The sequence below is a fragment of the Procambarus clarkii genome, chromosome 13 (assembly GCF_040958095.1).
Source record: "Procambarus clarkii isolate CNS0578487 chromosome 13, FALCON_Pclarkii_2.0, whole genome shotgun sequence".
In the NCBI taxonomy this organism is placed as follows: domain Eukaryota; kingdom Metazoa; phylum Arthropoda; class Malacostraca; order Decapoda; family Cambaridae; genus Procambarus; species Procambarus clarkii.
In genome coordinates, this window is record NC_091162.1 from 21,625,257 (window position 1) to 21,642,985 (window position 17,729).

The window sequence follows — 17,729 nt, forward strand, 5'->3', positions numbered from 1 at the left end:
GGTGTAACACCGCTGGTGTAACACCGCTGGTGTAACATCGCTGGTGTAACACCGCTGGTGTAACACCCTTGGTGTAACACCCCTGGTGTAACACCGCTGGTGTAACACCGCTGGTGTAACATCGCTGGTGTAACATCGTTGGTGTAACACCGCTGGTGTAACACCCCTGGTGTAACACCGCTGGTGTAACATCGCTGGTGTAACATCGTTGGTGTAACACCGCTGGTGTAACACCGCTGGTGTAACACCCTTGGTGTAACACCCCTGGTGTAACACCGCTGGTGTAACACCGCTGGTGTAACAGGTGATAAAGCGATCCCGGTTTACAATGTCATCATGTTCGTAAAGGAATAATAACTAGCGACATTTACCGCAACAAACAAGGCCGAGAGGCAACATCTTTGGTGAAGGATTTACAAAAGCTTCATTAATATCACTTAACAAGCATTAATCCAAAAATCTTGGGCAGTAATACACATGGGATTTAATTACCAAATACTTGTGGTCATACAAGAGCTGATAGGAAGAGTGGACATGAAGTAATCCAACTGTATGATAAAAGTTTACCCTTAGGAAACAAATCTCAACTATCAATGATTATAACCACCAGTTAAATAGCACAACTTCCTAATAACTGTTTTTAGCAACATAACAATAGTCTGGGTGTCAGCAACACAACAACAACAGTCTGGGTGTCAGCAACACAACAACTATAGTCTGGGTGTCAGCCACACCACAAGAACAGTCAGGGTGTCTGGAACACAATAATAAAAGTCTTGGTGTCAGCAACACAACAACAACAACAGTCTGGGTGTCTGGAACACAACAATAAAAGTCTGGATGTCAACAACACAACAGTAGTCTGGGTGTCTGCAACACAACAACAACAACAGTCTGGGTGTCTGCAACACAACAATAGTCTGGGTGTCAGCAACACAACAACAATAGTCTGGGTGTCAGCAACACAACAACAACAGTCTGGGTGTCAGCAACACAACAATAGTCTGGGTGTCAGCAACACAACAACAATAGTCTAAGTGTCAGCAACACAACAACAATAGTCTGGGTGTCAGCAACACAACAATAGTCTGGGTGTCAGCAACACAACAACAATAGTCTAAGTGTCAGCAACACAACAACAATAGTCTAAGTGTCAGCAACATAACAACAATAGTCTGGGTGTCAGCAACACAACAACAATAGTCTGGGTGTCAGCAACACAACAACAATAGTCTGGGTGTCAGCAACACAACAATAGTCTGGGTGTCAGCAACACAACAACAATAGTCTGGGTGTCAGCAACACAACAACAATAGTCTGGGTGTCAGCAACACAACAACAATAGTCTGGGTGTCAGCAACACAACAACAATAGTCTGGGTGTCAGCAACACAACAACAATAGTCTGGGTGTCAGCAACCACAACAATAATCTGGGTGTCAGCAACACAACAACAATAGTCTGGGTGTCAGCAACACAACAACAATAGTCTGGGTGTCAGCAACACAACAACAATAGTCTGGGTGTCAGCAACACAACAACAATAGTCTGGGTGTCAACAACACAACAACAACAGTCTGGGTGTCAGCAACACAACAACAATAGTCTGGGTGTCAGCAACACAACAACAATAGTCTGGGTGTCAGCAACCACAACAATAATCTGGGTGTCAGCAACACAACAACAATAGTCTGGGTGTCAGCAACACAACAACAATAGTCTGGGTGTCAGCAACACAACAACAACAGTCTGGGTGTCAGCAACACAACAACAACAGTCTGGGTGTCAGCAACACAACAACAGTCTGGGTGTCAGCAACACAACAACAACAGTCTGGGTGTCAGCAACACAACAACAATAGTCTGGGTGTCAGCAACACAACAACAACAGTCTGGGTGTCAGCAACACAACAACAACAGTCTGGGTGTCAGCAACACAACAACAGTCTGGGTGTCAGCAACACAACAACAACAGTCTGGGTGTCAGCAACCACAACAATAATCTGGGTGTCAGCAACACAACAACAATAGTCTGGGTGTCAGCAACACAACAACAACAGTCTGGGTGTCAGCAACACAACAACAATAGTCTGGGTGTCAACAACACAACAACAACAGTCTGGGTGTCAGCAACACAACAACAACAGTCTGGGTGTCAGCAACACAACAACAACAGTCTGGGTGTCAGCAACCACAACAATAATCTGGGTGTCAGCAACACAACAACAATAGTCTGGGTGTCAGCAACACAACAACAACAGTCTGGGTGTCAGCAACACAACAACAATAGTCTGGGTGTCAACAACACAACAACAACAGTCTGGGTGTCAGCAACACAACAACAACAGTCTGGGTGTCAGCAACACAATAACAATAGTCTGGGTGTCAGCAACACAACAACAACAGTCTGGGTGTCAGCAACACAACGACTATAGTCTGGGTGTCAGCCACACCACAAGAACAGTCAGGGTGTCTGGAACACAATAATAAAAGTCTTGGTGTCAGCAACACAACAACAACAACAGTCTGGGTGTCTGGAACACAACAATAAAAGTCTGGATGTCAACAACACAACAGTAGTCTGGGTGTCTGCAACACAACAACAACAACAACAGTCTGGAACACAACAGTAGTCTGGGTGTCAGCAACACAACAACAATAGGCTGGATGTAAGCAATATAACATAAATAAAGCAGACAACACTCACCTTGTTTGCAACATTTACAAGTCTTACAGGATCCGCTCGTGAAAGTTTTGTACACAGATGAACACTTCGAATCTGGACTGACACACTGGCCGCCGTACTTCTTGCACGCCTTCACAGTCTTCTTGCACCGGTTGTCCAGTGCCTGTCCTTCCCCAGAGCCTCCACCTTTGTGGCCTCTGTCCTTCTTACTCTTCCTGGAGGCTCCAGTCTTGTGGCCTCTGCCCTTCTTACTCTTCCTGGAAGCTCCAATCTTGTGGCCTCTGTCCTTCTTACTCTTCCTGGAGGCTCCAGTCTTGTGGCCTCTGTCCTTCTTACTCTTCCTGGAGGCCCCAGTCTTGTGGCCCCTGTCCTTCTTACTCTTCCTGGAGGCTCCAGTCTTGTGGCCTCTGTCCTTCTTACTCTTCCTGGAGGCTCCAGTCTTGTGTCCTCTTTCCTTCTTACTCTTCCTGGAGGCTCCTGTCTTGTGGCCCCTGACCTTCGTACTCTTCCTGGAGGCTCCAGTCTTGTGGCCTCTCTCCTTCTTACTCTTCCTGGAGGCTCCAGTCCTGTGGCCCCTATCCTTCTCACTCTTCCTGGAGGCTCCAGTCTTGTGGCCTCTGTCCTTTTTACTCTTCCTGGAGGCTCCAGTCTTGTTGCTTTTGTCCTTCTTACTCTTCCTGGAGGCTCCAGTCTTGTGGCCTCTGTCCTTCTTACTCTTCCTGGAGGCTCCAGTCTTGTGGTCCCTATCCTTCTTACTCTTCCTGGAGGCTCCAGTCTTGTGGCCTCTGTCCTTTTTACTCTTCCTGGAGGCTCCAGTCTTGTGGCCTCTGTCCTTCTTACTCTTCCTGGAGGCTCCAGTCTTGTGGCCTCTGTCCTTCTTACTCTTCCTGGAGGCTCCAGTCTTGTGGTCCCTATCCTTCTTACTCTTCCTGGAGGCTCCAGTCTTGTGGCCTCTGTCCTTTTTACTCTTCCTGGAGGCTCCAGTCTTGTGGCCTCTGTCCTTCTTACTCTTCCTGGAGGCTCCAGTCTTGTGGCCTCTGTCCTTCTTACTCTTCCTGGAGGCTCCAGTCTTGTGGCCTCTGTCCTTCTTACTCTTCCTGGAGGCTCCAGTTTTGTGGCCTCTGCTCTTCTTACTCTTCCTGGAGGCTCCAGTCTTGTGGCCCTTGTCCTTCTTACTCTTCCTGGAGGCTCCAGTCTTGTGGCCTCTGCCCTTCTTACTCTTCCTGAAGGCTCCAGTCTTGTGGCCTCTGTCCTTCTTACTCTTCCTGGAGGCTCCAGTCTTGTGGCCTCTGTCCTTCTTACTCTTCCTTGAGGCTCCAGTCTTGTGACCTCTGTCCTTCTTACTCTTCCTGGAGGCTCCAGTCTTGTGGCCTCTGTCCTTCTTACTCTTCCTGGAGGCTCCGGTCTTGTGACCTCTGTCCTTCTTACTCTTCCTGGAGGCTCCAGTCCTGTGGCCCTTGTCCTTCTTACTCTTCCTGGAGGCTCCAGTCTTGTGGCCTCTGTCCTTCTTACTCTTCCTGGAGGCTCCAGTCTTGTGGCCCTTGTCCTTCTTACTCTTCCTGGAGGCTCCAGTCTTGTGGCCTCTGTCCTTCTTACTCTTTCTGGAGGCTCCGGTCTTGTGACCTCTGTCCTTCTTACTCTTCCTGGCGGCTCCAGTCCTGTGGCCCTTGTCCTTCTTACTCTTCCTGGAGGCTTCAGTCTTGTGGCCTCTGTCCTTCTTACTCTTCCTGGAGGCTCCAGTCTTGTGGCCCTTGTCCTTCTTACTCTTCCTGGAGGCTCCAGTCTTGTGGCCTCTGTCCTTCTTACTCTTTCTGGAGGCTCCGGTCTTGTGACCTCTGTCCTTCTTACTCTTCCTGGCGGCTCCAGTCCTGTGGCCCTTGTCCTTCTTACTCTTCATGGAGGCTTCAGTCTTGTGGCCTCTGTCCTTCTTACTTTTCCTGGAGGCTCCAATCTTGTGGTCTCTGTCCTTCTTACTCTTCTTGGAGGCTCCAGTCTTTTGGTCTCTGTCCTTCTTACTCGTCTTGGAGGCTCCACTTCTGTGGCCTCTGTCCGTCTTACTGTTACTGGAGGCTCCAGTCTTGTGGTCTCTGTCCTTCTTACTCGTCCTGGAGGCTCCAGTCTTGTGATCTCTGTCCTTCTTACTCTTCCTGGAGGTTCCAGTCTTGTGGCCTTTGCTCTTCTTACTTTTTCCGGAGGCTCCAGTCTTGTGACCTCTGTCCTTCTTACTCTTCTTAGAGGCTCCAGTCTTGTGGTTTTTGCTCTTCTTACTCTTCTTAGAGGCTCCAGTCTTGTGGCTTTTGCTCTTCTTACTCTTCCTGGAGGCTCCAGTCTCGTGGCCTCTGTCTTTCTTATTCTCCTTGGAGGCTCCAGTCCTGTGGCCTCTTTCCTTCTTACTCTCCCTGGAGGCTCCAGTCTTGTGGTCTCTTTCCTTCTTACTCTCCCTGGAGGCTCCAGTCTTCTGGTCTCTTTCCTTCTTACTCTTCCTGGAGGCTCCAGTCTTGTGATCTCTGTCCTTGTTACTCTTCCCGAAGGCTCCAGTCTTGTGGTCTAAGACCTTCTTACTCTTCCTGGAGGCTCCAGTCTTTTGGCCTTTGCTCTTCTTACTCTTCTTAGAGGCTCCAGTCTTGTGGCCTTTGCTCTTCTTACTCTTCTTAGAGGCTCCAGTCTTGTTGCCTTTGCTCTTCTTACTCTTCCTGGAGGCTCCAGTCTTGTGGCCTCTGTTCTTGTCACTCTTCAAGGAGGCTCCAGTCGTGTTGCCTCTTTCGTTCTTTCTCTTACTGGAGGCTCCAGTCTTGTGGTCTCTGTCCTTCTTACTCTTTTTGGAGGCTTCAGTCTTGTGGTCTCTCTCCTTCTTACTCTTCCTGGAGGCTCCAGTCTTGTTGCCTCTGTCCTTCTTACTCTTCCTGGAGGCTCCAGTCGTGTGGCCTCTGCTCTTCTTATTCTTCCTGGAGGCTCCAGTCTTGTGGCTTCTGTCCTTCTTACTTTTCCTGGAGGCTCCAGTCTTGTGGTCTCTGCCCTTCTTACTCTTCCTGGAGGATCCAGTCTTGTGGTCTCTGTTCTTCTTACTCTCCCTGGAGGCTCCAGTCTTGTGGTCTCTGTCCTTCTTAGTCTTTCTGGAGGTTCCAGTCTTGTGGTCTCTGTCCTTCTTACTCTCCCTGGAGGCTCCAGTCATGTGGCCTATGCCTTTCAAACTTTTCCTGGAGGTTCCAGTCTTGTGGCTTCTGTCCTTCTTACTTTTCCCGGAGGCTCCAGTCTTGTGGCTTCTGTCCTTCTTACTCTTCCTGGAGGCTCCAGTCTTGTTGCCTCTGTCCTTCGTACTCTTCCTGGAGGCTCCAGTCGTGTGGCCTCTGCTCTTCTTATTCTTCCTGGAGGCTCCAGTCTTGTGGCTTCTGTCCTTCTTACTCTCCCTGGAGGCTCCAGTCTTGTGGCCTCTGTCCTTACTCCTCCCGGAGGCTCCAGTCTTGTGGCCTCTGTCCTTCTTACTCCTCCTGGAGGCTCCAGTCTTGTTGCCTTTGCTCTTCTTACTCTCTCTGGAGGCTCCAGTCTTGTGGCTTCTGTCCTTCTTACTTTTCCCGGAGGCTCCAGTCTTGTGGCTTCTGTCCTTCTTACTCTTCCTGGAGGCTCCAGTCTTGTTGCCTCTGTCCTTCTTACTCTTCCTGGAGGCTCCAGTCGTGTGGCCTCTGCTCTTCTTATTCTTCCTGGAGGCTCCAGTCTTGTGGTCTTTGCTCTTCTTACTCTCTCTGGAGGCTCCAGTCTTGTGGTCTCTTTCCTTCTTACTCTCCCTGGAGGCTCCAGTCTTGTTGCCTCTGTCCTTCTTACTCTTCCTGGAGGCTCCATTCTTGTTGCCTTTGCTCTTCTTACTCTTCTTGGAGGCTCCAGTCTTGTTGCCTTTGCTCTTCTTACTCTTCTTAGAGGCTGCAGTCTTGTTGCCTTTGCTCTTCTTACTCTTCTTAGAGGCTCCAGTCTTTTTGCCTTTGCTCTTCTCACTCTTCCTGGAGGCTCCAGTCTTGTAGTCTCTGTCCTTCTTACTCTCTCTGGAGGCTCCAGTCTTGCGGTCTCTGTTCTTCTTAGTCTTTATGGAGGCTCCAGTCTTGTGGTCTCTGTCCTTCTTACTCTCCCTGGAGGCTCCAGTCTTGTGGTCTCTGTCCTTCTTACTCTCCCTGGAGGCTCCAGTCTTGTGGTCTCTGTCCTTCTTACTCTCTCTGGAGGCTCCAGTCTTGTGGTCTCTGTCCTTCTTACTCTTCCTGGAGGCTCCAGTCTTGTGGCCTCTGCTTTTCGTACTCTTCCTGATGGCTCCAGTCTTGTGGCCTCTGTCCTTCTTACTCTCCCTGGAGGCTCCAGTCTTGTGGTCTCTCTCCTTCTTAGTTTTCCTGGAGGCTCCGGTCTTATGGCCTCTGCTCTTCTTACTCTTCCTGGAGGCTCCAGTCTTGTGGCCTCTCTCCTTCTTACTCTTCCCGGAGGCTTCAGTCTTGTGGCCTCTGCTCTTCTTACTCTGTTTGGAGGCTCCAGTCTTGTGGTCTCTGTCCTTCTTACTCTCCCTGGAGGCTCCAGTGTTGTGGTCTCTCTCCTTCTTAGTCTTCCTGGAGGCTCCAGTCTTGTGGTCTCTGTCCTTCGTACTCTTCCTGGAGGCTCCAGTCTTGTGGCCTCTGCCCTTCGTACTCTTCCTGGAGGCTCCAGTCTTTTGGTCTCTGTCCTTCTTACTCTTCCTGGAGGTTCCAGTCTTGTGGCCTCTGTCCTTCTTACTCTTCCTGGAGGCTCCAGTCTTGTGGTCTCTGTCCTTTTTACTCTTCCTGGAGGCTCCAGTCTTGTGGTCTCTGTCCTTCGTACTCTTCTTGGAGGCTCCAGTCTTGTGGTCTCTGTCCTTCTTACTCTTCCTGGAGGTTCCAGTCTTGTGGTCTCTGTCCTTTTTACTCTTCCTGGAGGCTCCAGTCTTGTGGTCTCTGTCCTTTTTACTCTTCCTGGAGGCTCCAGTCTTGTGGTCTCTGTCCTTCTTACTCTTCCTGGAGGCTCCAGTCTTGTGGCCTCTGCCCTTCTTACTCCTACTCTTTTTTGTATTACTCATCTTTTTCCTTTTATTCACTGTATTTTTTGTATTATCCTTATTTATTTTATTTCCGTTAAGTATTTTTTTCTTCTCATTTATCTTGCTCTCCCTCGAGTTTGTTTTCGTTTTCTTCCTCGAGGATGAACTTATTTTTCTCTCTGGTTTTTGGTTCTTTTTCTTAATTTCCTTTACTTTTCTCCTACTCGGTTCAGCTATATTTTTGTTCTTCATGTGTTTATTGTTGTTCTTTTCTCTCTGGTTTTTATTTTCTCCTCCGCCTCTCTTGTTCTTCATGTAATTTTTTATCTTTTTCTCTCGTTCGAGTTTGCCAATTTCTTTGTCCTTTTTCCAAATTCTTTGCACTTTATCTATCTCCTTTATTTTGTTTTTGTTATTGGTTGTTATTGTCTTGTTTCTTGTGTTGTTGTCTATTCCTTTTATTCTTTCCCTTTTTATTTCACCTTTTCGGTTGTCTTTCTCGTTTGAATTCGTCTCTTTTCCTTCTGATTTCCGTGTTCTCTTGCTGCTAGGCCCAGTTTGTTCATTGTTCTTGTCGCTGTCTTTATTAAGGTCATTCTTTCCGATTTTTGTTGTAGGCGTCTTTTCGCCTCTTCCTCTTAGTGGTTTTGTTTTTGTCTTGTTTTCATTTGTTGTCATCTCTGACTTGTTCTCTTCGTTCTTGTCACCTCCATCACGACGCTTGTTGTTGTGTTCGTCTCTTATCTCTTTCCCGCTCTTGTTCTCATTTCTCTTTTTACTCCTTATTGAGGCCTTTTCTTCTCTCTTGTTTCTCTTCTTATCTCTACTTTTATTCTTTAATATTTTCTGGCTGCCATCGTCGCCAGCGGGTCCATTCTTTCTCTCTCTCGTTATCCTTGCTGTTCTTGGAGACTCAAGTGACTCCAGATCTGTCGTTGGAGGCTCAAGCGATTCCAGATCTGTTCTTGGGGGCTCAGGCGACCACACACCTGCGGTATAAACAGGGAAGTGTGTAGTTTACATTTTATACAGCAATGAACCAAGTATAAATTTTGTCATAAGTGAAAGTAATGATTTTTGTAATAACTATTTTAGATTAAGTATGATCGTTATCGTCTTCTTTATTATTTGTATTATTTTATGGAACACCCGCATGCCCAGCCCCCTAGCAAGTCAGTATTGTGATACACACCCATGCCCAGCCCCCTAGCAAGTCAGTATTGTGGTACACACCCATGCCCAGCCCCCCTAGCAAGTCAGTATTGTGGTACACACCCATGCCCAGCCCCCCTAGCAAGTCAGTATTGTGGTACACACCCATGCCCAGCCCCCTAGCAAGTCAGATTTGTGGTACACACCCATGCCCAGCCCCCTAGCAAGTCAGTATTGTGGTACACACCCATGCCCAGCCCCCTAACAAGTCAGTATAGTGATACACGCTCATGCCCATCCCCCTAGCAAGTCAGTATTGTGGTACACACCGATGCCCATCCCCTTAGAAAGCCAGTATTGTGGTACACCTATGCCGAGCCCTATAGCAAGTCAGTATTGTGTTACACACCCATGTCCAGTAGTAGTAGGGATTACAGTCCAGCAGTATATGAGATTTTTTCCAGCCCATTTACTGCTGGATGCTGGACTGTCGGGTTTCCTGATAAATCTCAGTTTTCCAATTTGGAGTTAACATATTTTGATGGGGAAAATTGAAAATAATTTCAGAGTTCAGAGAAGCGAAGCGAAAATGTCCAAAGAGCTGACAAGCAGGGGTTGGAAGAACAGGGCGAGGATGCAGAAATCTTGAGCGAGGAACTGGAGACGAGGTGAAGAGGGGGAGATGAAAGATCGGTGGCCCAACCACCGCGGATTTGAACTTGAGTAGAGTGAAGTAGGATTGAGTGGGGCATCATTTGCAGTGCACACAGGGACTGGGATCGCAAGCAGCTGGTAGTTGAGGGTTGATTTCAGATGATGATGTTAAATCATTTCGTTAGTGGTCTTTTTTGTTGACGATTTCAGCAAACTCTGATCTTTGGTCTTCTTCTTGGACTTGTCTGTCTTGATCTTGGTGGTCTGACTTCGTGCTGGCATTGTGGTGCTATCGTTGGGGGTTGTTGGTGCAATGTCGTGAAGGAAATCGGCAGCTGAGTAGTGACATTTCCGTAATGGAGGAGATGGTGTTCCAACAGACACGTCCTCATCCGATTCATCGGATGAGTGAAGAGCAGAGGTGGTAGATCGCAGAGGTAGAGTTCTTGAAGGTTGAGATTTTGAAGGTTGAGTTCTTGAAGGTTGAGTTCTTGAAGGTAAAGTTGCAGCAGAAGAGTTTTCATAGTATAGACCCTCTACAGGGTCAGACCAAGGGTTCATTGCAGCTGAATTCACCACTGGGACGGGTGAAGGGTCAGCAACAGCTGGAGAAACGTGTGGACCAAGTGCTGACAGTAAGTCTGAAAGCGTGGCTACGTTCACAGTGATGTGACGGTTAGCAACTGGAACTGTAGCAGAAGTGGGGGGTCTCAGGAGGCAGAGTCTTGTGAGCTGAAGGTACTAGAACAAGATCTGAAGTCTGCATTGAAGTGGCAGAATCGTCATCGGGTGAAGAGTCGGCATTCTCTACAGGGTCAGTTGCTTAAGTTGAACCTGGAGCGTTGTAGACTTCTTCAGGAACATTGAAGGTAGGGAGACCGTTCGCTTTGTAAAGGAGTTTCAGAAGTCTCACAAATTTTCGAGGTTAGTGCCAGCAGTCATTCTGGCCGTCAATGTCAAAGCTTTTACTCTGCTATGCAGTGATTGACCGGGATGGGGTGGAGGCGGCGATGGTTGGGTCGATGAGTGGCCGGGTGGCTGGGATCTGGGTCCCCATTGGCTAGTAGAGGCAGTAACAGGATGTTGCTGGTGTGTGGTGGTGATAGTTCCTCCTCCCTGAAGCTTCGAGAAAGTGGCTGCTTGGATGTTGAAGATAGAGGTTGAGGTGGTAGCTGAAGAGCTGGAGCTGGTGCCGGCTGCAGAGGTAGAGGAAGATTTGGATTTCTCCTGGGTCTCAAGGTTTTTGATAACTTCTTGTCTGCGTGGACACTGATGGGAGATTGCGACATGTTTGCCGTTGCAGAGCAGGGAGTGTGGTTCTTTCGAAGTGCAGATCGAATAGTGATGGTCTTTTGCGCAAATACTGCATTAATACACCCGCATGCCCAGCCCCCTAGCAAGTCAGTATTGTGGTACACACCCATGCCCAGCCCCCTGGCAAGTCAGTATTGTGGTACACACCCATGCCCAGCCCCCCTAGCAAGTCACTATTGTGGTACACACCCATGCCCAGCCCCCTAGCAAGTCAGTATTGTGGTACACACCCATGCCCAGCCCCCTAGCAAGTCAGTATTGTGGTACACACCCATGCCCAGCCCCCTAACAAGTCAGTATAGTGATACACGCTCATGCCCATCCCCCTAGCAAGTCAGTATTGTGGTACACACCGATGCCCATCCCCCTAGAAAGCCAGTATTGTGGTACACCTATGCCGAGCCCTATAGCAAGTCAGTATTGTGTTACACACCCATGTCCAGTAGTAGTAGGGATTACAGTCCAGCAGTAAATGAGATTTTTTCCAGCCCATTTACTGCTGGATGCTGGACTGTCGGGTTTCCTGATAAATCTCAGTTTTCCAATTTGGAGTTAACATATTTTGATGGGGAAAATTAAAAATAATTTCAGAGTTCACAGAAGCGAAGCGAAAATGTCCAAAGAGCTGACAAGCAGGGGTTGGAAGAACAGGGCGAGGATGGAGAAATCTTGAGCGAGGAACTGGAGACGAGGTGAAGAGGGGAGATTAAAGATCGGTGGCCCATCCACCGCGGATTTGAACTTGAGTAGAGTGAAGTAGGATTGAGTGGGGCATCATTTGCAGTGCACACAGGGACTGGGATCGCAAGCAGCTGGCAGTTGAGGGTTGATTTCAGATGATGATGTTAAATCATTTCGTTAGTGGTCTTTTTTGTTGACGATTTCAGCAAACTCTGATCTTTGGTCTTCTTCTTGGACTTGTCTGTCTTGATCTTGGTGGTCTGACTTCGTGCTGGCATTGTGGTGCTATCGTTGGGGGTTGTTGGTGCAATGTCGTGAAGGAAATCGGCAGCTGAGTAGTGACATTTCCGTAATGGAGGAGATGGTTTTCCAACAGACACGTCCTCATCCGATTCATCGGATGAGTGAAGAGCAGAGGTGGTAGATCGCAGAGGTAGAGTTCTTGAAGGTTGAGATTTTGAAGGTTGAGTTCTTGAAGGTTGAGTTCTTGAAGGTAGAGTAGCAGCAGTGGGTACTGCAGCAGAAGAGTTTTCATAGTATAGACCCTCTACAGGGTCAGACCAAGGGTTCATTGCAGCTGAATTCACCACTGGGACGGGTGAAGGGTCAGTAACAGCTGGAGAAACGTGTGGACCAGGAGCTGACAGTAAGTCTGAAAGCGTGGCTGCGTTCACAGTGATGTGACGGTTAGCAACTGGAACTGTAGCAGAAGTGGGGGTCTCAGGAGGCAGAGTCTTGTGAGCTGAAGGTACTAGAACAAGATCTGAAGTCTGCATTGAAGTGGCAGAATAGTCATCGGGTGAAGAGTCGGCATTCTCTACAGGGTCAGTTGCTGAAGTTGAACCTGGAGCGTTGTAGACTTCTTCAGGAACATTGAAGGTAGGGAGACCTTTCGCTTTGTAAAGGAGTTTCAGAAGTCTCACAAATTTTCGAGGTTAGTGCCAGCAGTCATTCTGGCCGTCAATGTCAAAGCTTTTACTCTGCTATGCAGTGATTGACCGGGATGGGGTGGAGGCGGCGATGGTTGGGTCGATGAGTGGCCGGGTGGCTGGGATCTGGGTCCCCATTGGCTAGTAGAGGCAGTAACAGGATGTTGCTGGTGTGTGGTGGTGATAGTTCCTCCTCCCTGAAGCTTCGGGAAAGTGGCTGCTTGGATGTTGAAGATAGAGGTTGAGGTGGTAGCTGAAGTGCTGGAGCTGGTGCCGGCTGCAGAGGTAGAGGAAGATTTAGATTTTTCCTGGGTCTCAAGGTTTTTGATAACTTCTTGTCTGCGTGGACACTGATGGGAGATTGCGACATGTTTGCCGTTGCAGAGCAGGGAGTGTGGTTCTATCGAAGTGCAGATCGAATAGTGATGGTCTTTTGCGCAAATACTGCATTTCTGGATGGTCTGTTGGCACTTGTTAGTTTGGTGAGAGTAGTTGTAGCACCGGAAGCATTGAGTGATATTGTAGATTCTTTCCTTCTTCACTCGGAATGACGGGACGTGGGCTCTATAGCAGAAGAATGCATCTGTGATAACTTGGGGAGTCTGGTTCGCGGTGCCGAAGGTGACCTTCAAGCTGCGGGGATTTCACAACACTGTGTTAAGTACAGTCACGCCTGGGTTTTCTTTCTCGATGGTGTCCGCAAGTTCCCCACTGTAAGGTGCTTCAATTACCCGCTCCAGGATTCAACGGCTGAGCTCACTGACAATGACAGACCAGGCACGAAGCAACTGGCAAGGGAAGCGGAGCTGGAGGTTCTGTGTACAAATTCGAAATTCTAGACTGATCAGTTTGTCGAAGTCTTGCTCGTTAGAGAAACGAAAAACGAAGTTGGTGCCTTCTTGTTCGATGTCGTCAGGTGTTACTTCAGCTGCATCCTTGAATAGCTTCAGGAGGGTTGGCTTGGTGAACGCTTGATCGTTGTGGGGTGTACCCCTGACCTTGAAGTACTTAGCTCAGAGAAGTTTGTTAGGAATTGTTAGGAATTTGTTATAAAGGAAAATTCAGGGGCAAAATCCACTCCTGACTTTTTGAAAATAATCTCTACAGTCAATTTTTTTTTTTTGGGGGGAAATCACTCATTTGGAGTTAAAGAGTTCTTATGGGTGAAATTCCATTTTTTTCAGACTTCAGTTTTATTAAAATATTTCAGAGTTCATATAATCATAGAAGTTTATTTAAGAGTGTAAGACCGAAATTATTCAAAAAGACCATTTTCAAACCCATTTTCATTGGAATCCAGTAAAAAGACCGAAATTGAACAGAGACCGTTTTCAGACCAAAAATAAGCAGAGACCAGTTTAGGGCCGAAAATATTCAGAGTCCACTTTGAGACCAAAATTCATCAAAGTCCACTTTGACACCAAAATTCGTTTGGAGTTCACTTTGAGACCAAAATTCATCAGAGTCCAGCAAAAGACCGAAATTAATCAGAGTCCAGTAAAAGATCGAAATTGAACAGAGACCAGCTGTAAGACATAAAATTAGTCAGAGTTCCATTTGAGACCCCAAAATTATTCAGAGTCCGGTTAAAGACCGAAATTAGTCAATGACTGTATTTTTGCTACTATTAGCCTAATTTTAAACCATCATATTTCAAGTTCCAGCTCCTGTTCCCCCCCGGCTTTACGTCCTCTTGTATCTTCGTTAAAACCTGATCAATTTCCCTGAAATTTAAAATAGTCATATTTCAGACATAATAAAATTTAATAATTTAGTTACCATGCTCCAGCTCTTGTTCCCCACCTTAGTTTATTATTACAACTTCTTTAGTATCTAATCAATTTCTTCAAGATTTAAAACACAGCTATTTCTGATATAGTAAAATACAATAATTTAGTTACTGAGCTCCAGCTCCTGTCCCCGCCTATATCTTCGTTAATACTTGAACAATTTCCCTAAAATTTTCAGCAATCATACTTCAAACATTGTAAGTAAAGAAATTCAATTATCGAGCTCCCCCACCTTAGTTCCCTCTCGTATCTTCTTAGTAGCTAACCAAATCCCTTGAGATTTAAAAATAGCTATTTCAGATGTAGTAAATAAGGCCAAGACAGTTACCGAGTTTCGGCTTTTGTCTCTTTGCCTTAGTTCGCTCATGTAAATTCACTACTAACAGTCCAAATCCCCTGAGATTTAAAAACCCAACTACATTTCAGACCCCAATTAAATAAATCAAATGCAAATTACCGAACTCTAGCTCATGTCCCCGCTATAGTCCCCTGTCGTAGATTCTATACTAACAGTCCAAGCCCCCCTGAAATTTAACACACCTGTATTTCAGACCTAGTAAATAAGATCCAAACATTTATTGACCTCCAGCTCCTGTCTCCCACCTTAGTTTCCTCTCGTATCTTCTTTAATATGAAACCAATCCCTCTGAAATTTAAAAGTCATACTTCAGGCGTAGTACAATAAATCCATACAACTTCCGAACTCTAGCTCATGTCCTCGCCTTAGTCCCCTGTCGTAGATTCAGTACTAACAGCCCAATCCCCCTTAAATTTAAAGCAGACATATTTTTAACTGAGTAAGTAAAGAAAAATAGTGTTACCGAATTCTAGTTCTTGTCCCCTACCTTAGTTATTTTGTACAAGTTCTTTATTATCAGCCCAAATCCCCTGACATTTAAAACCCAACTACATTTCAGACCCCTGTAAAATAAATCAAAAGTAAATTACCGAACTCCAACTCTTGTCCTCCACTTTAGTTCAATGTTCATCAAAATTGATTCAGATCAAGATGCTCTCCAATCTATTACCTATATCAAAATTAAACATCCTGTCCTTTAATACCCTTTTTTACTCACCTATGTAAATACTCACTAACTAGCTAATATTCACCCGGTCATATCACACCTTACCTTCATTACCCTACGTGTACTAGCTATGTAATAATTACACGATCAAATCACACATTAACTTTTCCCTCCCCCTACCTTCCCATCCCTTACCTCTCCCCCGCCCTGTACCTTCTGCCTCCCTTACCTTCCCCAACTCCCTTTCGCCCTTTTCTCCCCACACCCTTTACATTTCCCCCTTACCTTCTCATCCCTTACATCTCCCTTCATGTCGCCCATTCCCCCCCTTATTCAAACCTTCAATAATCGTACTGTAGTTGTATATTCTCTCCATATTCACTGTGTTCTTCGCATTCTCTCTCATGTTTTCTGTGCTCCTTATCACATTCTTCATTTTCTCTGCACATTCAACTCATATTTTTTCACCTATTTCTCCATTTTTTCTGTTTTTCGTCATATTCTCCATGTTTTCTGTGTTCTTTGTCATGTTTTCATGATCATCACATGTTCTCTGTACAACTTTTATACTCAATATTCATGTTCTCTGCAAGTTCATGTTCCCCACAAGTTCATGGTGTTCTTCGCATTCTCTTCCATGTTTTCTTTGTCACATTCTCCATGTTCTTTTTCATATTCACCATGTACTTAGCATATTCTTCACAAGTTCTTCATATTCTCTGTTCTTTGTCATGTTTTCATGTTCTCTGCAAGTTCATATTCCCCGCATGTTCAATGTGTTCGCCGCATTCTCTTACATGTTCTTTAAAATCAAATGTACGAAAACATTCTTTTCTTAACGTTCCTTAACTAAAATCATTCGCCAATGTGCTAAAAAATAGTCACTTTCATCATTTCTTAACTAAACTTATTCGCCAATCAACAGAAAATAGCCATGTTCATCATCTTTTCTTGTCGTTTTGTAACTAAAATGTCCGCCAATCAACTTAAAATAGCCACGTTCATCATCTTTCCTTGTCTTTTCTTAACTAAAATATTCACCAGTCAACTAAAAACAGTCACGTTCAACATCTTACCAACACTGTTCATAACTAACAGTATACTTCATGGAGTAAGAAATATAGTCATATAAAACTTCTTTCAGCACTTTCGTAACAAATATTATACTTCATGCAGAAAGATAAATAGTCAAAGACACTCTTCGAGACATCAAAAAAAACTCTTCGAAACATCAATGACACAATCAAAGATAAAAAAAAAAACTCATCGAGACATCAAGGTCACACCCAAAGACATAATCAAAGACATCAATAACGCACTTAAAGACGTCAAAATACAACTCATGTCCTCAAAAGTTATTCTCAAGAGTCATCAAAAGTTATTCTCAGAGCCATCTAAGGTTAATCTCAGTCATCAAGGTTATTCTCTAAGTCACCTTCGTTCATCAGAGAAGCTTTCTAAGACATCTTCGTTCATCAAAGTTATTCTCTAAATCTCTTCGTGCATAAAAGTTATTCTCTAACTCACCTTCATTCTTCAAAGCTGTTCTCTAACTCTCCTTCGTTCATCAAAGATGTTCTCTAACTCTCCTTCGTTCATCAAAGATGTTCTCTAAGACATCTTCAGACTTTACATAACACTTCCAAATGTAACTAGTTCAGCTTTTCATATCAAACTTGCACTTCTGTTAAAATATATTTTCTTAATCGCTTTATCCTAAAACTGTTCTCTGAACAACAATGCATCATCCTATCTAACCAAACCTAACCTAACTAACCTAACCTAAACTAACGTAACTTACCTAACCTAACTTAACTTACATAACCTAACTTAACCTAACTAACCTAATCTAATGTAACTTACCTAATCTAACTGAACTTACACAACCTAACTTAACCTAACCTTTCCTTACTTAAAGCAACTTACCTAACCTAACCTAACCTAACTTAACAGAACTTAACTAACCTAACCTAACCTAACCTAACTTAACAGAACTTACCTAACCTAACTTAACTTACATAACCTAACCTAACTTAACTTACCTAACCAAACCTAACTTACCTAACCTAACTTAACCTAACTAAATGAAACTTACCTAACTTAACTTAATGCAACTTACCTAACCTAACTTATCGAACTTAAAATAACCTAACTTACCTATCTTATCCTAACTTACCTAACCTAACCTATCCTAACATAACTTATCTAACTTAACTTACATAACCTAACCTAACTTAACACAACTCATCTAACCTAACTTAATGCAACTTATCTAACCTAACTTAATGCAACTTACCTAACCTAACCTAACTTTACCAACTTAACATAACTTACCTAACCTAACGTAACTTACCTTACCTAACTTAACTAACCTAACCAAACTTACTTAACTAAACCTAACTTACCTAACCTAACTTACCTAACCTAACTTACCTAACATAACTTTCATAACCTAACCTAACATAACGCAACTTACC

At 45.2% G+C, this 17,729-nt stretch overlaps 1 protein-coding gene across 1 annotated transcript in view; it reads right to left on the reverse strand.

The window, feature by feature from the left end:
* Positions 1-17,729, reverse strand: part of LOC138364389 (axoneme-associated protein mst101(2)-like) — a 63,264-nt gene that overhangs the window by 18,642 nt on the left and 26,893 nt on the right. The window contains exons 3-4 of the mRNA XM_069324008.1: positions 4,029-8,696; positions 2,706-3,494 (exon numbers count right to left, since the gene is read on the reverse strand). Of these exons, the coding sequence (XP_069180109.1) occupies positions 2,706-3,494; positions 4,029-8,696 (5,457 nt within the window). The remainder of the gene's footprint in view (positions 1-2,705; positions 3,495-4,028; positions 8,697-17,729) is intronic.